This window comes from Bombyx mori, chromosome 3 (genome assembly GCF_030269925.1).
Source record: "Bombyx mori chromosome 3, ASM3026992v2".
Classification (NCBI taxonomy): domain Eukaryota; kingdom Metazoa; phylum Arthropoda; class Insecta; order Lepidoptera; family Bombycidae; genus Bombyx; species Bombyx mori.
Window position 1 is genome coordinate 11,659,490 of NC_085109.1, and position 20,862 is coordinate 11,680,351.

The window sequence follows — 20,862 nt, forward strand, 5'->3', positions numbered from 1 at the left end:
GCGATTTTTTTACACGTATCATCAAAGGTGTCATTAGTACTATCGTCTGTCTTCGTTTTCAGAAGCGGTTTCCTAACACCCAATATATCCATGTATATTCCCTACTCCGAAACGATTGGACTGATTTCGATGAGATTTACCAGACAAGTGATCCTATGAAGTTTCGTAACGATTGCATCAAAGTAAAATCAAAGATCGACAAACAAAGCCAGCAAGACTTGATTAATACAATATACCTAATAACCTGTTAGGTTTTTTTCTTTCGTTCTAATATCTTACAGTGGTGACCGGAGCAGCACACGTACTCACTGTACATTAACGGGTTTTGTTAAAAAAAAAAACTGTTTCGCAGCCCTATAGATCCGCAAGCCACTTCATACTGCGTGGTGGCTTCGCACAGAAGAAACTACACGTCACTATGCGCTGCACATCACGACGTCAACCCGAATAGACTCGTTAAAACAAATCGATTGTGTTCGGGAGCCGCTTCCGAATCAGATAACGTCGCCGGTAGAAGTCGATCGACTGAGATCAACAATAACAATGACGTCGAAGACGCCTTTAGCATTTTCGACGGACATTTCAGAAGTTTCTACAGAAGAAAGAAGTTTGGTAAGTTTTTTTTTTTAATTAGACGTCACATTTGGACCGGTGTATGAGTCGTCTCAGCTAAGTCAAGTGAATTGAGTGGTTCACGATAACATATCTTGTTTTTTTTATTGCCCTTATAGGCAGACGAGCATACGGCCCACCCGAGTGGTTACCGTCGCCCATGGACTTCAGCAATGCCAGGGGCAGAGCCAAGCCGCTGCCTACCGCATATCTGAATTCTTTCGCGCTAACTTAGCTATAAGAAGCAGTTTTTTTGTTGTCGTTGTGGTTAGTCGAGAATACGTCCAACTTGACGGCAAGTTAGAGTCCCGGTCACCGTCCTCGACGAACCCGTCGCTTGCGACGAAGGGCTCGACGAGTGAATTAGCCCATAGACACATCCCACTGAGTTTCTCGCCGGATCTTCTCAGTGGGTCGCGTTTCCGATCCGGTGGTAGATTCTGCAAAGCACTGGTCTTAATAGGGCCAGTGTTAGCAACACACTCGGTTTGAGACACAGGTTGACCTACACGTCAAGGAGAAGCTGATATAGCCTCTCAAGGCTATCAGCATAGGTAGAAAAAAAAAGTGTGTGTGTCCGCTCCGACGCACGACTGGAGTTTACTGGATATAAAAAATTAAACGAAACAATACGAGAAATAGTTCTATATTACGACAACACGATACACTACAGATTATTAACAAATTAACGAGACACAAAACAAACGACTAACAAATATATGAAAATACAATAATGAGAGAAACGCGCGATCAGTACGAGGCTTTGTGGCGGACTGCCGGCGCAGCAGCCCGGCGTCACCTGCGATAACGCATTTCGTGTGACATGCGCAATCAGGCGCATAACGCATTTCGTGTGACATGCTAGTACGATTTTGGTCCCCATAATTTTCATACCCCGGGCCTATATATGTAAATCGATTCTAAAGGAGTAAACTCCAAAAAAGTAAGAGTTATTACAATTTTACGTTAACCTTAGCACTTTATGACTTGGACAAAGTCAAAGCTATTCTCGCTTTGACTTTTAATGCCAACTATTGTTATTTGTGGATAAACTATACACCAATAATTACATTCGGTCTTAACAGCACAAAAGGACTTAACACCACAAATACTTTCATTTCTAATTGAATTGTTTCAGGTCGCAGTACCAAAGTAACTTCGGACGAAGATCCGGTTATCGCTTGCGTTGGTGATCGAACTCATCATCTTATTGAGAACTTAGATCCAACTGCCGTATGTATCCTTAATAGCTTGACCTGGTAAAACACGTCACTGAACTATTTATACATGAATAGATTGTGTAAATCTATATATTAATACGTGAAGCAAAAACTTTGTATCCCTTTTTACGAAAATTGCGCGGACGGAGGAGTATGAAATTTTCCACACTTCTAGAGAATATAGAGAAGAAGTGCACGATGCTAATATTTTTTTTAAAATAATGCATAAAAAATACATTAAATTAATAAAGAAAACATTACACACACTACATACTATGTATTTGACGCACACATGCATGCATATTATTTATTGTCAAACTTTTGTTCTTGACGTCTGTTGTCAAATTGAGATTAAATATTGTTTGCCTTTGTTAATATTTTTTATAGTGTAGTCTTGGTGAAATTTGTGATTCTAGAAGTATAAAATACAATCATAATAGTGTACAAACTTACAATTCCAATTAATTATAGTCGAATTTCGACTACTGCGGGACCTCTAGTTAATCAAAATACGCCTTTTCATTTATTTCATTGATTCGTGAAGAAACTGATAGCTCGCCCAGTGTTCAGAGGGCCGTGGTCGAATTATCGACGAATGTTCGATGTAGCGACAATTAGATTGTGATGTCCGATACCAACTGGGGAATGTACGCGGTTGTTGACCCCAAAAATTTTAAACGCGTTCATTGCGGGTTTACGAAATAATATCAAATTACTTAAAGGATAGCATGTATCTACGAGTATACTAATATATAAATCTACAGTGGTTTTTACGGATGTTCCGTTATAACTACTGACCGATCCGATCGACTTGAAACTTGGTATCCATGTGAGTAACTTATATGAGTGTTCGACTCCCTACACCAGTTGCGGAGGCGTTAATGATGAGAATCATTGTGGGGGTGAGAAATAATAATGTTAATTTTAAATGCCCAGCGAAGCGGACGGGTATTGCTAGTACTTTATATAAAAGATAGAGTAGTCCTTTAGGTAGTTTCAAGAGCGGTCCCATAGTATTATAAAAAACACAGCTTACAGTAGACTCGTCGAACTCGGAGACTCGTCGAACTCAGCAAAGAGTTCAACGTGCAACCTAATCTAAGCATCAGCCCGTTGAGTTTCTCGCCGGATCTTCTCAGCGGGTCGCGAGTCCGATCTGGTAGTAGAACTCGTCGTGGCCTAAAGTATTAGACGTCCGGTGCATTCGTGTTGAAGCGATGCACCGGTGTTCGAATCCCGCAGGCGGGTACCAATTTTTCTAATGAAATACGTACTCAACAAATGTTCACGATTGACTTCCACGGTGAAGGAATAACATCGTGTAATAAAAGTGAAACCTGAAAACTTATAATTCGCGTAATTACTGGTGGTAGGACCTCTTGTGACTCCGCGCGGGTAGGTACCACCACCCTGCCTATTTCTGCTGTGAAGCAGTAATGCGTTTCGGTTTGAAGGGTGGGGCAGCCGTTGTAACTATACTTGAGACCTTAGAACTTATATCTCAAGGTGGGTGGCGCATTTACGTTCTAGATGTCTATGGGCTCCAGTAACCACTTAACACCAGGTGGGCTGTGAGCTCGTTCACCCATCTAATCAATAAAAAAAAACAGTTTCATTCGCGAAGCAGCTACTCCTGAGTTGTTAGTTCTCCCTTGGAGGCGCTCGGGTAGCTGTTACCAAATCCCGACCTTTCTGGCTGAGCTCTTGCTCGCCCAAATTAAAAAAAATATTAATTTGGCTTATTTTAAACAGAGTTTTATATAGCAAATTTTCATTTTATTTTGTAGACTTATTATGTGAGCGTCTTTGGAGTGGCCAAGGATAGACGTTCTGGGTCTCTACTCGCCATCAGCAGTATACGACCAAGGACATCAACCGCCAAAAGATTGCGCGAAAATGTACCTTACAGAGCCGATATTAAAGGCAAAACCGCTTTCTATTTCAAGGTGAGGAAATTAATTTTATTATTTTATTTAAACTTTATTGTAGACATAAAAAAGTTACTACCTACATAGGCGAGTTTAACTCCGACATCATCTTTTTATTTACAGTTTGTACAACATAGTCCAAGTTTTAAAAATAACATAAAAATACTTGTCATGTGTCATTATTATTACTTTACATTACATTTTTACACTCTTCGGTTTTCGATTTTCTTTTTTATTGTGTTATAATATTGTATATAGCGTAGACGTACTTAGGGACGGTTAGTTTAGCCTAATAATGGACGTTATTTCCCACGTGTCGAGCGTTCGTCACCATGAAACTTGCATACCCGATCCTGTGGACCGAATGGTAAACAGTCGACGTCTCTAAGCACGTCGCTTACGACGAAAGGCTCGACGAGTAAATTAACCCATAAACACAGCCCACTGAGTTTCTTGCCAAATCTGCTCAATGGGTCGCGTTTCCGATCCGGCGGATGATTCTGCGAAGCACTGCTCTTGCTAGGGCCAGTATTAGCAATACTCCGACTTGAGCCCCGTGAGCTCACGTCACGTCAAGGAGAACCTGAAATAGCTATCAGCATAGGTACCTAAGGGGAAAAAAATGAAACTTGTATAGTATTTAAAACGTCTGAAACAACGAAATGACAGTTAAAACACCTAACTAAACCGTAATCTAGTTTTTTTTTTAATCCTACCTATGCTGATAGCCTTGAGAGGCTATTTCAGCTTACCCTAGCTTGTGTAGGTGAGCTCACGGGGCTCAAACCGGAGAATTGCTAACACTGACCCCAGCAAGAGCAGTGCTTCGCAGAATCTACCACCGGGTCGGAAACGCAACCCACTGAGAAGATCCGGCGAGAAACTCAGTGGGCTGTGTCTGTGGGAGTAATCTAGTGTTAATTGCGCTAAACTACGTAATAATCATTTAGTAATTTTATTGTCTGAGTATCGCGAAAACCAAAATAACGTCATGTGATTTTGGCAATAAAGTGCATAATGGACTGCACTAAATACATGCTGGTTTTTTGTTTACATCCTCCTCCTTTGATCGTGTGCTGATCTTGATGCGAACTCCTGAGACCTTTTCATGTGACCTGTAGCCACTTATCTCGGTCAATGGCACAGTGAAGTGCATCGCTTAGTCTTGTGTCTAATTACTAATTTTTTTTATAGTATAGATGGGTGGACGAGCTCACAACCCACCTGGTGTTAACCGGTGACTGGAGCCCGTAGACATCTACAACGTAAATGCGCCAGCCACCTTGAATTATAAGTTCTAAGATCTCAGTATAGTTACAACGGCTGCCCCGCCCTTCAAACCGAAACGCATTACTACTTCACGGCACAAATAGTCAGCGTGGTGGTACCTACCCGCGCGGACTCACAAGAGGTCTTACCTACCACCAGTAGAATTACAATAATTAGAATTACCCGATTATAAAATACATTAAGCATTCTAATTGTTCTTCGTAAGGCCTCTATTGGGACTGCTGGAGGTTTGTGGCTGATGGCATCGACTTGTGGAGGATCAGTGGACTTAGAAGTGCTTGTCAAAGGAAAACGGCTTCAATATATTCGTAATATAGGTAATAAAATCATTTATTAACAGGAAGTTTGTTAGTGTTTCATTAATGCATACATTGCATTAGCTATTATTTTGTGTATCCTTTTAATCGTTATTACTGTTATTACAAATTGTTTTTCTCATGTTGTGAGTCTGTCGGATTCTTATCAGCTTAAAACATTATGCCAAGCTAATCAAAGAATGATGCTTGTATATTATTTGTTTAATCAATTTAAGTGCAGTGTGCATTCCTGTTGCAAAGCGTACATATTATAATCGAATGAAGTTGTCGTGGCTTATAGGATAATACGCTCCGGGTGCTCGTATCGGGCGATGCGATGAAGGAATATCCTCCTCCTTGCGTCGATAATCCTCAGTGCTGAGGATCGTGGCCTCCTCTAATAACTTTCTCCTGCATTATCTTGTGCCATTCCTGCCTGTCCTCGGCTGTGTGGATAGCAACGTGGACTGAGGTATTGAGAGTGGAGCGTATTTGGTCCGACGAGCGCATTGGATTTCTGCCTCTGCCTCTGAAGGAATATAACATCGGGTAATAAAAATTAAAAGTGGCGTAATATGATAATACATCATTGATACATATACCTCAATGTGGGTGACGACATTCACGTAATGTCTATGAATTCTGGGTGCTTAGTGCGAGTTTTTTAACGTTCTCGATAGCGAAAGAGTTAACTCAAATTTGTATACAGTTGCAAAAGCGGCCATGGCGCTAAAAGTAGGCAACCGTTCCAACAACTGTTGTTACTGGTGATAGAACCTTTTGTGAATCCGCACGGGTAGGTACCACCAACCCGCCTAATTCTGCTGTGAAGCAGTAATGCGTTTCGGTTTGAAGGGTGGGGTAGCCGTTGTAACTATACTGAGACTTAGAACTTATATCTCAAGGTGGGTGGCGCATTTACGTTGTAGATGTCTATGGGCTCCAATAACCACTTAACACCAGGTGGGCTGTGAGCTCGTCCAACCATCTAAGTAATAAAAAAACATACAAATTTGAGTTAACCTTTACACTATCGAGAAGCGGCTTGGCTCTGCCCCTGGCGTTGCTGACGTCCATGAGCGACGGTAACCACTTACCATCAGATGGGCCGTACAGTCGTCTGCCTGCAGAGCGAAAAAAAAAAAACTACTAGACGATAAAAGGTCATTCGTTTGAAATTCTCAAAGCGGTAAATTCTATGGGAAACTAAGCTACGTTTGGGGTGAATTCAATATGATTGCATGATCATCCCTTCATCTCCCTTCAAAGGATAGTTATTTTGCAGAGCCAAATTTGAAGTTCTTCGTTCCGGCACCGACCTTAACCTCTTCGATGCAAGAAACGAGCGACGAAGGTTCTATTCAATTCGATTCGAGTTCGGAAGAGACCAGAATGCGATACGTCATCAAACTAATCCCCACTAGAAAGGAGAGGGATGGCGCTATTACAGTAGAGGTAAATTTAGAATTTAAAAGCTGAAGTCATAAATTACATTAGCAAATAAAGAAAAGTATTGTTACGCACTGGTGTTCAACACTCAGAACACTTTAAACACTCAACAAACACTTTAAAACTCTCAATTCGCTTGTTTCGCTTCGCTTCAGGTGATCCGTTCGCTGTTTCGCTTCGAGTAGGTTCGATTACTGACTGCCTGCGTGCCATCCCTGCAACGCTTTTATAGTCGATACCTCATCCCTAGAATTATCGAGAATATTCCACACATCTCTAGTATTGTTTCCGCTATCTGATAATAGATGGCGTTGTACTTCTCGAGCGTTCTAGGTGCTACTAGTTCCTTCGATATTCGTTCGACTATTCGACGATAGATGGCGTTACTCTTACCGGCGTAACAGAATGTTCTTGTGTAGAGTGGGATGGTGTGATGACTTGTGAAGAATGGCCGGCATGAAATTGACGAGGAGAGCTGCTGATCAAGCTCATGGGGTAAATTGGGAGAGGTCTGTATCCATCAGTGGGCGTCTGTGATTTCATGATGGTTATAATAGTATTCTTGTACCACATTTTTTACATCCACCCATCTAAGCAATAAAAAAAAAACATTGGTGATATGGACAGACAAAGGTAAGCGCGGTGAAGGATCGCTTTATGTAAAATGTGATGCGAAGCAAAAGTTCGTATTCGAATCATGTTGATTGAGAAATGATTCTTTTTTCCCTTATCGCTGGGTGGATTCACTGGTAGCCTAAAAGGCTATTCCAGCTACGCCAGGACGTGTAAGTGAGCTCACGGGCTCAACCTGAGAGAATTTGCTAACACTAGCCCTAGCAAGAGCCGTGCTTCGCTGAGTCTACCACCGGATCGGAATCGCGACCCAATGAGAACATACGGCGAGAAACTCAGTGGGCTGTGTTTGTGGGTCAGTTCGCTCGTCGAACTATTCGTCGTAATCGACGAATTGGACGAGGACGATGACCGATGCTTGAGAGGCCTAAAAGCACCGAGAGTGAATTCGGAGGATCCGATAAGAAATGTTTCTTGTCATCTACATTCCTCACAAACAACGGTGCTCCGACAGATATCCTGCAGAAGCGAGATCTGAGATCCCGCTGTAGACGACGCATCCGAATCTGGTTTGATTCGGTGGAGGAGAAGTGATTTACACCAAAAGTTTGTTTGCTACTTCTAGCTAACAGCATCAACTACAAGATGGGGCATCAACACTCCTGAGCTTATAGGAGACGGTGCTATTGTGAGGGAGTTGCGACCGCGGAGGTCCTGCAGATCAGTCGACATCGCCTTCCTGCCGGCCACACATAATGCTACAGATGTGATAAGGTATATACAATCTTGTATTCACAAATTAAAATAAACTCTGTGCTTATAATAATATTATGTTATAATTTAAATCAACTATGGTATAATAATATGATATTTTTATCGAATTATTGTTCTTCTCATTATCGAAATCTTCTTACCATTGTACGAACTTTTTTTCTTAGTCTAGTGAAGAAGCTCACGGCTTAGCTTATAATACTAAGTGGTTAGCGAGCTTATAGACATCAACAACTGTCACACACACTTCGACACATAATGTCGAATTATCTGTTCGACAATACAAACGCATTACTGCTCCGCGGTAGAAATAGGCAGGGCGGTCTAGGGTCGTCACAAGACGTCCTACCACCACTAAAAGATATAACTAGATTGGTGTAAATTCAGGAAATGTTGTAATACACGCAGATATTGCGCCATTGTTCGAGATAGTAATGAAGAAGTGCTAGAATGCACGTCCATGAGAAAGTATTCGACGAGGACCCAGTGCATTAATCAGTCCCAGAAAAAAACGTAAGTTTTAATAACTTAATCACTTTTATTTTGAGTTAACCCAAAATAAAGATCCTCCCTACCCAAAGGTCCTACCCAAGATAATTGGAATTAGATGCAAGGATGACGTTTTTAGGCTAATAAAATGTACTTAGTCTGGCCATAAATACTGTTACAATTAAAAATAAAAATAAAACTATTGCAAATAACATTTATTACTTTTAGAGTGTGTTAGTTTAATACATCAATATAAAACAATTTAAAGTATAAAAAGCTTATTCGAAGTGGTCTCCATTGGCTGCAATACACTCCTTTAAACGTTGAGGCCAGTTATCAATAGAAGCACGCACTCTTTCCATGGGAAAAATGTTCACTGCCAATCGTACGGATTGTTTTAGAGACTCCAAATTATCATGGCGTTTAGAGCAAGCCGTACTCTCTAAAACTGACCATAAATCATAATCAAGCGGATTAAGATCGGGACTAGACGACGGCCAGTCTTCAGCTCTGATGAAGTCCGAAACGTTCGTTTCCAACCCAGACTGCGTATTACGCGTTTATAATCCCACTCCATTTTACTATCGCAAAATATTGTACAATGTATTGGCGCCAAAATGAGAAAACTCAATGAGCAATCATATAAAAATGACAGATTCCAAATTCAAATTCCAAATTCAAATATTTTGTTTATTTTTAATTGTAACAGTATTTATGGCCAGACTAAGTATAATATTGTATTTAGAATAGCTACTAAAGAATGCAATAGATATTATTAGACTAAATTCGATATTACTATTAGACACAATAATATCTGTTTTAATTACCGTCTTCACTGGACACGCTTTAAATTACAAACAAAATAATGTTGTCATTTAGTACTAAGTTTTTTTTTTCCTAACTATGCTTGGACGTAGCTATATTATTTTAAGGCTACTTACAAATAGCCTATTTTAAAGAAGAGTATAATTTAGATAAGTCGATTGCAAGTTAGTGCTTGGAGATTTCATGAACGATTTCTGGATGTGTGTTCTTCAAGATTGTTTTAGTGAAAACAAAGAAACAACCTTAATAATAAATTAATTTAATTGCGAAACTTTTATTTTACTGTTTTCTCTGAGCAGAGCGAATGTCATTATTCAAAAAATCAACGGATTGACCCCGGGGAAAAAATACGCTATTCAAGTTACAGCCGCTGTCCGGGGAAGCTCAGTGCCCTACAAAGTTTTGTATGCGGACACAAATGCATCGTGCCGAGAAAAATGAAAAAACTGGAATCAAAACAATAAAACGTGCATTTTTTATTGAATTAATTCAATGATTGTATAGATATTTAACTGTAACTTTGGTATTTAAGATATTATAAAATAGTATTTACTAGTGGTAGGACCTTTTGCGAGTCCGCGCGGATGGGTACCACCACCCTGCCTATTTCTGCCGTGAAACAGTAATGCGTTTCGGTTTGAAGGGTGGGGCAGCCGTTGTAACTATACGTGAGGCCTTAGAACTTATATCTCAAGGTGGGTGGCGCATTTACGTTGTGGATGTCTATGGGCTCCAGTAACCACTTAACACCAGGTGGGCTGTGAACTCGTCCACCCATCTAAGCAATAAAAAAAAGGATGTTAAAACAATTTTTATTCGTTTGGATTCAAGATTTTTGATTAGATAAATTATATTTTAGGTGTTTCATATTCTGTGTGTAACGGAATGCACGTCACCTAAGTCTGAACAAACTGTGAATTTTTGGCTTATTGTCTTCAGTTATACTTAACTTATGTATGAGTTGTTGCAGTTTCGGAAACGCTTATTCCGCTTTTTGTATACGCTATGATTAATGTAAAATTATAATTGTTATTTCTGCTAACGAATATATGTCTCAAATATAGATATGCGAATTCAAAAAACACAAGTTACCTGTGAAAAATCTGAAAACAGTATTAGATACATAAATTTAGTATTACAATTTTCAAGTAGAATTGAGGCCGTCAGCGCAAAAGTGACCTAACCCACGAACTTTCATATTAGTGCTTCTATATTGCAATTTATTTAAAATGTAAGCAATAAATGTTGATGCAAAAGCAGCATATCACTAGTATCGCCCATAGATAACAGATGGCTTTGTAAACATTATTTTTGCGCGTATTATTTTTGCCTACTAAGTACCTACTGTATAAGTAAATTCAGACCTCATTATCTCCACATTATGGTAGGCTTAGGCCACCTTTGTTCTGACAGCCTCAATTGTTATTAAATAAAACAATGGGGATATAGGTACGCTAAAACTTTTAATTGTGCACTTCAATATAGTGTTTAACATTTTGTTGATTTATTTTAATTAAACTCAATTTAAGAAAATTGTGGATACCGACATAATAATTGCGCACAGGTTTGCCGACAATCATTTAACACTTTCGAATACACTTTCTAGGTCTATTTTTGGGAATTTTAAGCTTTAACCTTTGTTTTTTGTAATGAAAAAAAATAAAACAGACAATTAATTAAAATATACGTACATAATTATAGTGCAATTATTAATTACTGGTCTGTGTAAATTATTTTTTATGTTAACATGCGCAACTGTGGGCTATATTTGTAGATATAAAATATACAAAACGGTACGTAGTGTGTACATAATATGATTCGATTTGAGGAGAAATATTCATGAAGCTATCGGCAAGCCTTAAGCGTAACCTAATTATAAATTAAGTGAATGTAAATATTTATTTTAATTTTAACATTTTAATTTAATTGCTCTAGACACATAAATAAAAAGTTAAATGTTTTATTTAGTGGGTAGGTAAGTTTAATTTGTTAAGGCTGGGTAGTAAATATTATGAATTATTATTGTTTGACTGGACATTGTGGCATTTATACAGAACGTGAAAACGTAATATTTTCAGTTCCTATTTAATAATAATAATCATGTAAATAAAATACTGTAGCTGTATTACATATTAGCATAATTAAGATACTTATGTCTTTCAAAATAAAGTTAACGAAATCTAGCAATTTTATTTATTGTTTTTTAACCCAAACTTTTACTAACTTATACCTACATACAAAGTTTATTGTGCCATTTAACTATATTAATAAGTACAATTTGTACATTTAATGACAACATCATGCGGTCGTCAAAAAATTGCGCGGGATATCCGGTGGTAGATTCTGCGAAGCACTGCTCTTGCTAGGGTCAGTGTTAGCATCTCTCCGGTTGAGCCCCGCGAGCTCACCTACAAACGTTAGGGCGAAGCTGAAATAGCCTCTCAATGCTATCAGCATAGGTAGGAAAAATAAATGCGGGATATTTTTAAAATCATACGTTGCTTTTTAATGGTATTGTAAAAGTTTTCGAATATGTAACGGTGCCACATGACTAAAAAAGGTCGCTTGAATAAAAAAAAATCTTATTTTACTTTTTTTTAATTAAGGTTAGGTTTTAGGTAACAGCCGGCTTAAATGTGTAACAGTGATACCATATGAACTGTTTTAATATTTATGAAAGTGCACAAGTTTTTTTTTTTTTTTTTTTTTTTTTTTTTATTTTTTTTTTTTTTTTTTTTTTATGATTGAAAGTTTACTGGTGGCCCGAAGGCCTTTCCAGTTTCACCAGGACAGGTGAGCGAGCAAAGGCTCAGCCAAGAGGGATGGGATTTGCTAACAACTGCCCGAGCGCCTCCGAAGGAGACCTAACAACTCAAGAGCAATTGTTTCGCGAATGAATCTACTACCGGATCGGAATCGCGACCCGCTGAGAAGATCCGGCGAGAAACTCAGCGGGCTGATGCATGGGTTAGGTTGCACGTCGACCTCTTTGTCGAGTTCGACGAGTACGGTTACCGGGGTCCCTAAGCCTGCCTCTAGTATTAGAGCTGAAGGCATCTAATGCAAAGGTTATTGGATCTGATGGATCCGTAAGGACGTGTCTAGGGCGTCGACGGTGACTGGCTCCTGCATGATCAGGATTCGGGGAGTAGTCAGCGGCGGCAACGATAAGGCGATTATCATGACGCATAGCCTTATCGAAGTATCGTTCCGACGCTGACTTCATGTATTTCCGAATTGATTCGAGGCCCAGGTCGTCGTGTAGGTCAACGTTCCTCACGAACCACGGAGCCCCGACAGCTAACCTGCAAAAGCGGGATTGTAGGGATTGGAGGGTGTCTATGTGTGTGCGGGCCGCGTGAGCGAACACCACACTCGCGTAAGTCATGACGGGCCTTATGCAAGTTTTGTAAAGTGTCACCTTGTTCCGAAGGGACATTTTACTCCGCTTACAGATCATGGGGTAGAGTCTACCGAGAATAAACGCGGCACGGTCACGGACTGATTTTATATGCGGGCGGAATGTCATCGATGCATCCAGGGTAACGCCCAGGTACTTGACCTTCCTGGCCCAGGGTATGGGTTGTCTAAAGAGAGTAATCGGGGGTGTGAGATTCCTCCTCCTAATCCGGGAGGAAATCCGTGTGGAGCTTCCCCTCTGAAATAGCACCGCAGTACTTTTCGCTGGGTTGATGTCTATGCGCCATTTTCGGAACCACTGTCCTAGGGCTAGGGCTGCGCTCTGAAGCTTCTTCGCGATTAGGGACTTATTTCTACTAGAATAGTAAACAGTCGTGTCGTCGGCGAATAAAGCTAAATGGGTCGGCGGCGACCGGGGAATATCGTTGACGAATAAGCTAAATAGGAGGGGTGAGAGGACAGAGCCTTGCGGGACTCCAGCTGTGAGAGGTCGTGGGGAGGAGCGGGTTCCCTCGACTCGATATCGAAAAGAGCGGTTCGACAAGAAGTCCCGTATGATGAGCACGAGACTATCCGGCACGCCCATGTTGAATAGTTTGAAAATCAAACCATTGTGCCAGACTTTGTCGAACGCTTTTGCGACGTCGAAGAAGAGAGCTCCCGTGTATAACGGTTTTGGTCGATTAAGCCCCACAAGAATGTGCTCCGTGAGGCGGTGCACCTGTTGAACGCATGGGTGATTTGTACGGAATCCGAATTGTTCATCGATAAGAATGCCCTTGGATGAGACGAAGTCTCTGAGGCGTTTGTAGAGCAGACGCTCATACAGTTTGCCTAGAGACATGAGGAGGCTAATCGGGCGGTAGCTCGTCGGATGATTTTTTGGTTTACCGGGTTTATGTATGCCGATAACGTCCGCTTCTTTCCACACCGCGGGAAAGATACAGTTCGCCATAGCGGCATTGAAAATAGATGCCAACATCACGATGAGTTGGACGGGTAGAAGTTTAATAACGCGGTTGGATATACCGTCGGAACCGGGAGCCTTGCGAGGACGTAGGTCTTTGATCAAGTCTTTAACTTCCATCGGGGTGACGGGTGGTAACGCATCAGAGGGTGGCAAGGAGGCTCTGCGTTCTACCTCACTGTCTACTAATTCTACATGAACAGGGTCCACGGATTGAGTGCTGGGCGTGCACTGGGTTTGCAATGTATCGGCCAGCAGCTCTGCTTTTTCGTCATCATCGAACGCCGCGAGTCGGCCTGAGGGGCCTACGAGGGGGGGCATAGTTACTACCGTATCCGATTTGAGAGTACGAGCTAAGCGGTAGTAAGACCTTTGAGAGGGCGCGAGTCCTTCTAAGAAATCAGACCATCTGGCATCTCGGACTTTGGTGATGCGAGACTTTACGTCGCGTTGTAGGGCACGCATTCGAATACGATTTTCCGCGGTAGGATACCTATCGTACGCACGGATCGAGGCGTTCTTAGCTCTAAGGAGTTCCCTAATATCGTCGGGCAATTTGAAGCGGTGAAGGAAGTCCTCCGCTACAACTTGCTTCGATGACCTATCTAATGTCGAGGTGATGTGTGACGTTACGATGTCTATGGCTTCAGCGGTATCCTGAGGAGACGGGACAGAGTCCGGACTAAACGGAAGCGATGGTGGATCAGATTCAGCCAGGCTGATGCCCAGCGTGTGCCAATCCACCACAGTCCTCGTGACGGGAACGGAATCGGGAGCGCGACCGAGCTTCATAACGACGGGACGGTGGTCTGAATCTAACTCTGAAACTACTTCGATCGAGTGTAAGCGCAGAGTTACGTTTTTTAATAACGCTATGTCGAGTATATCCGGGCGATGCGCGATATTTAGCGGGTAGTGAGTCGGGGTTAGCGGAGCGACGATATCGAAGGCGAGATCATCGACTAACGCGTCAAGCCGCCTGCCATTCGGGGTTGTGGAAAGTGCACAAGTGTGGAAAAAATGTAATAAAATTGTATTAACAGGCGAAATTGAAGATGCCTCTATAAGTCTTCCTAAAAGTCCATTGAACTTGAACATTTGCTCGTGTCAAACGATGCATCTATGCTAGGGCTCAAACTCCACAAAGGCAGCTGTATGATGTAATGAAGGTATACACAGCTTGTCTCAAGGCTCAAGGTAGTAGCATATATATAGTGAAAGTTTTGGGATCCAGTAATAATTTCACAACAGGTTGCCCGAGAACTCGTTCACCCATCAATAAAAAAATAAATAAAAACTATACTTTTTACAACATCCCACTCGTAGCGATCTTTATAGTAAACTAAAGGATTGTTATTAAAAGAGCACATTTTTCATATTAAATAACCATTCTTTTATCTATGAAATATAAAATTATGACATTAAAACAAATTACTTTGTGACAAATCTGAATTACATAATGATACTATAATATTTTATATCTCTTTGAAGTGTTGTTTTAAGGGTTTATCGGAAAACCTGATATATATTACAGTCATTCTGATTATTAAAGACCTACGGTTATTACCTAGAAATTTCTCATCTCAACTCTTTTAACTTCGCTACATTCCAGTTTGGTAGCAACAGACATGATTTCATTATTTGGTATAAAGAAACTGGCTTTACAGGCTATGTTTTCCTTGCCGGATATAGCAGACAAGCAGTAATTTGACGTACGACATTATAACGATCAATCAAAAGAATTGATTTAATAAAATAAAAAAGGCATTTAAATCATAGACCTAATTTAAATTGATTTCCAATGTGTAGCTGTTGAATTGAAGATATCCGTTTAAAAAAATAGTTTTCAAAGTGACCTGTTAATATTATTAAATCATCACAATGTCTAATTGTCAAAAAAAATTCTTCGGGCCTCTGACATTGCATCAAAATAATTTAAAACCCACGATTTTCCAAAACGACGAATCTGTAGAATGCTCTTGTGTGCTGTGTGAGGAGAAGTTTACTTTTCCCGAACGTGAGAAGCAGTTCCTAACTCATCTGTTTATGGAGCACCGGTTAGTGATAGCCGATGTTAATCAGATAGCTGATTTGAAAGAATACTTGCGATATTGGCGACTTCGGTTCAAAGGTAATTTTGGTAACTTCATATCCAAAGAAAATTTCCAAAATTCGTACATGCTTAAACATTAATGTAGGATCTTTGAATGTATGCCATAGTTTGTGGACATTAATCTGAAGTCTAATCAAAACAGCCATTACACAATTGTAATAAGCATTCAGATATATTGCAAGATGGGCTGATAATCGTTTGATTCTCGTTATGATGTTCTACCAGTCCTCAGTGATCATTAGATACCAGATGGGATGTGAAACTATTCACTCAATTACAGAAAAAATTTGTATAAAAAATCCATAAAAGCTACAAATCATATATACTTATATACTGATGAAAATATCATTGAAGTTTCTGTCTTCGCTTTGAGAAGTTGATCTCCTAGCTGTTGGCAAAGGATTGGTTGTTGGGCTGCATTCTTCTAAAAATCATCAGTGCTGATTCAGGGGTGTAATGCTTGTATGTAAATGTGGTGTTGTCTATGGGCTCTAGTAAACACCCGGTGGGCTGTGAGCTCGTCCATCAATCTAAGCAATAAAAAATACCTCTTTTTTTATTCCTTTAGCTATCAAAAAGCCAGCCAATATTGTGTCTCCTAAAAAGTACACAATATAAAAAAAATAAACTTTTGGTAACGGCATAGCTATTCAAGTGAATCTACCAATAAGCGGTTCATCTTATTTTTAATAATTATAATTATTTCTCAATTTTCAGATAACAGCCTTCCGTTTTACTGCACCACAATGCTTCTAGATAACAAACCCGATGGGACAAAATCTAAAGATGAAAAATATTATTTACTAAGTGACGTTCTGCCAGAAGACAAAGAATTACGTTCAAATCTACAACAAACTAAACTACGGAAACTATTGGAAAGACATCAATTTGAACGTGAAGACAAAAACTTCATTAGAGAATGTTTATTTTGCCGTTACACTTCCAACACGACAAGAGTGCATTATCTAAGCCATTTGTATGAGAAACATAATTTTCATATAGCAAAACCAGATAACCTAATATTCATCGATGATTTAATCAACACTCTTGATTCGAAACTGGAAAAGTTGCAGTGTATTTATTGCGAAGGTCATTTCAATGATAGGTCAGTCTTAAAGGAGCACATGAGAAAGAAAGGTCACAAACGAATCAATGCTGAGAACAAAGAATATGATAAATACTTTTTAGTTAATTATATCGGTGATCAAGACAAAAAAAATATAACAAACAGGAATACAAATCAGAATGCATATGAACGTGATTCAAATGTGGATAGCGACCCAGAATGGTCAGAATGGACTGAAGATAATGGTCCACTTATAACCTGCCTTCTATGTGACCACACCGAAACCGAGTACGAGTATATTTTAACCCACATGGACACTAAACACGAATTCTCATTCATGGATGCGACAAACGGATTAGATTTTTATCAAAAGGTCAAAATCGTTAACTTTATAAGACGTCAAATACATTTAAAGCAATGTCTAGCTTGCGATACAAAGTTTGATGATTCAAAAAATTTAGAAAAGCACATCAAAGAGAAAAAACATATGACCTTGAGTCGAGATAGATGGGATCAACCTGAATATTATTTTCCAACATATGAAGATGATTTGTTCTTGTGTTTCATACAAGATGACGATGAGAGCTGGTGGTCCGGTGATGAGAGAGAAACAGAGAACCAAAATGTAATGTCAGATAACATATCCAAAGAGATGGCACTAGCAGTACTTGATGATTGAATTGAATTATGAATTGAACTTTCAGCTTAACCTTATATAGCCATAAGGACTATAATATAGTTTAAAGTGTATTTTCAATGAAGCTCGTTATAAATCAAATAGCAATAATGAAATAAGGGACTTTTTGCCTTAACACATCTCATACAATTGAGGTGGTAGTGCTAATCCTGAGTGACTTGAAATGCGTCGATTTTGCGTAAAGGTAGAAGGAATCTTATGTGTGAGTTGTGAAATTATAAGTTGCCCGTTGCATTTGTATTGAGATGATGCGGTTGTGTCAGTGATGGAATCCCACAGCCAGTTACTAGTATTTCAAATGAATTACGTATCCAACAAATATTGATAAAGAACTTTCATGCTGAAGAAATAAGATCGTGTAATAAAAATTTAACCTGTAAAAATTATAATTAACATAATTACTAATGTTAGGACATCCTGTGAGTCCATATGAGTCCACCCTGCCCACTTTTTGCCGTCAGGGTGAGGCAGTTGGTGTTCTGGAAAATTGACACATAGAACTCTGGTCTGCAAATGGGTGGTGACTTTTCATGTCTATGGGCTGTGGTAACCACTTAACACCAGGTGGACCGTAAGCTCCCCCACCCACCAAAGCAATAAAAAAATAGTAGGATTTATCAGTTTATTTAAATGTCTCATTATCTGTATAGTGTATTTAAATAATGTAATCTGGTTGTTTTAAGATAAATAAATTGTTTTACAGCCATTTTTGGCCATGGTTATCATGTTGATGTGTTAAAAATGTGAACTTTTAATTGATTTAATTAAAAAATGTTATTAAATTAAAATGATTTTTGGCCAAATTTCGTTCTAAGTGATCGCATGATATAGCATAAGAAGGATTTATGCCAAAATTTAAAATCTATCGCGTGGATAGTTTCAGAGAACTTGTCATAAGTGAGAATTTCATTTTTATCTGTATATGAGTCGTCTATTATCAAAGGTGGCAATCTGTGCATTTGGACAAAACATTTTTATTGATATGACAATACAGATTGATTTGAATATAATCGTCTCCTTCAAAGAATACGGTTCAAAACCTGCATTAAATAAAGGTTAATAGTTAACCTGTTATTTATCCAAGATGTCGTTCCGAAGAGTTTTGTGACTGCCAATGGAATACAAAGTCAATAATTCGTTTTTCTGATTTACCAATCATTGTCCAAAAGTCAGATTGCCGGCTTTGATAATAGTCGACTCATATATTTTAAATCCGTATACAAAAAGACCTAGCAGAAATCTTTCTGATCTTGTTTATATATACTTGTCTCTTTTCTCACTACTATTCTACACTAGCAATATTATTGGTTGTGCAATAAATAGCAATATTGTTATTTTGTGTCAAGGATGTTTATGATGTGTGTGAGTGATGGAATACGAAAATTTACTGGTGGTAGGACCTCTTGTGGGTCCGCGCGGATAGGTACCACCATCCTGCCTATTTCTGCCGTGAAGCAGTAATGCGTTTCGGTTTGAAGGGTGGGACAGCCGTTGTAACTATACATGAGACCCTAGAACTTATATCTCAAGGTAGGTGGCGCATTTACGTTGTGGATGTCTATGGGCCCCAGTAACCACTTAACACCAGGTGGGCTGTGAGCTCGTCCACCCATCTAAGCCATAAAAAAAGGCGACTGAATCTTTTATTGCTTCTAATATACGTTTAGTATTATTTTTATGTATAAAATAATATGTGTAAAGGTCTTGTTCAATTTGATATTTGTCATCGCCGATTACAAAATCTTTTGTTACCTATGTCAAATGTTTAAGTTTTTATTGTTCTTGATATTTTATATATCAAGCTAACTGTAATGCAGTTATAAATTAATACGCTTATATCAAGTAATAATAGTATTAAGTCGAACGTATTTGTCATTTTTGTATATTTTAAAATGAATGTATCGTGTATTATGAAAAGAATAATAAATATGAAATACATATATTTAGAAAGAAAAAAAAACATTTTTCTTTTTTATAACTACTGTAACGGTTATCGTTACACCAACCGGAGGCAGCCGCAGTGGAGTATGAGTGTCTTAAAAAAAATTCTCAGGGCGCCATAAAATAATAAAAATGAAGTGCAGTCAAACCAACATATATTATACTAAAGCACACACATGCAACAAAGACAGTAACTATGTATAAAAACTTAATAAATTATCTAGATTAATATAAACTAGAGGTCCCGCAGTGGTCGAAATTCGATTATAATTAATTGGAATTGTATAATAAGTTGGTACACTATTATGATTGTATTTTATACTTCTATAATCACAAATTTCGCCAAGACTACACTATAAAAAAATATTAATAAAGACAAACAATATTTATTCTATTATCAATTTGACCACAGACGTCAAGAAGAAAAGTTTGACAATAAATAGTATGCATGCGTGTGTGCGTCAAATACATGGTATGTAGTGTGTGTAATGTTTTCTTTATTAATTTAATGTATCTTTTATGCATTATTTTAAAAAAATATTAGCATTGTGCACTTCTTCTCTATATTTTCTATAAGTGTGGAAAATTTCATACTCCTCCGTCCGCGCAATTTTCGTAAAAAGGGATACAAAGTTTTTGCTTCACGTATTAATATATAGATGAAGTGCAGTCAAACCAACATATATTATACTAAAGCACACACATGCAACAAAGATAGTAACTATATAATAATATAAAAACTTAATAAATTATCTAGATTAATATAAATCGAAATTATAATTAAAAATTATTGAGGGTAAATCGTATTATGGTTGTGATGAAATATTACAATTAATTAAACGGTGATACGTATCCTTAACTATTGTAATTCAGAAGCATAGGATCCTGGGGTCTATCAAGGATACTCCGGCTCCTTGGCATCAGTTGAGAAGTGTTAGGCTCAGAGTCTGATCCCGGGACGTTACGGGACCTTCCACGGAGTGTATTCCAATTAATTAATAAAGTCGCGATTGACGGTACTATTGGAACCCGATATCGCAAATCGGGCACTAATAACTAACTTGAATGGGTACCATTCGTATACAGTGAATTATGAAAATGTGTAGATTCTGCCTATACTTCAGCTGTTTAGCGCGGCTTCTGAATGACTGGCTATTTTTTCTTCTTTCCTACCTATGCTGATAACCTTAAGAGGCTATATCAGC

General features: G+C 38.9%; 2 protein-coding genes across 2 annotated transcripts in view; both read left to right on the forward strand.

Moving 5' to 3' along the window:
• Positions 1-11,636, forward strand: part of LOC105842389 (protein NDNF) — a 44,184-nt gene extending 32,548 nt beyond the window's left edge. The window contains exons 6-13 of the mRNA XM_038021201.2: positions 353-612; positions 1,751-1,845; positions 3,620-3,778; positions 5,256-5,367; positions 6,632-6,801; positions 7,994-8,142; positions 8,548-8,652; positions 9,753-11,636. Of these exons, the coding sequence (XP_037877129.2) occupies positions 353-612; positions 1,751-1,845; positions 3,620-3,778; positions 5,256-5,367; positions 6,632-6,801; positions 7,994-8,142; positions 8,548-8,652; positions 9,753-9,894 (1,192 nt within the window). The 3' untranslated portion in view covers positions 9,895-11,636. The remainder of the gene's footprint in view (positions 1-352; positions 613-1,750; positions 1,846-3,619; positions 3,779-5,255; positions 5,368-6,631; positions 6,802-7,993; positions 8,143-8,547; positions 8,653-9,752) is intronic.
• Positions 11,637-15,556: 3,920 nt separating this feature from the next.
• Positions 15,557-19,524, forward strand: LOC101744001 (zinc finger protein 277). Its single transcript, XM_004931761.5, has 2 exons — positions 15,557-15,971; positions 16,671-19,524. Exons 1-2 carry the CDS (start codon positions 15,722-15,724, stop codon positions 17,696-17,698), a joined length of 1,278 nt encoding a protein of 425 aa, XP_004931818.1. The 5' UTR covers positions 15,557-15,721; the 3' UTR covers positions 17,699-19,524.
• The last annotated feature ends 1,338 nt before the right edge of the window (positions 19,525-20,862 follow it).

Coding starts and splice junctions, on each gene's coding strand:
- LOC101744001 (XM_004931761.5), top strand. CDS start 15,722: ATGTCTAATTGTCAAAAAAAATTCTTCGGGCCTCTGACATTGCATCAA. Junction 15,972..16,670: donor TTGGCGACTTCGGTTCAAAG/GTAATTTTGGTA, acceptor CTCAATTTTCAG/ATAACAGCCTTCCGTTTTAC.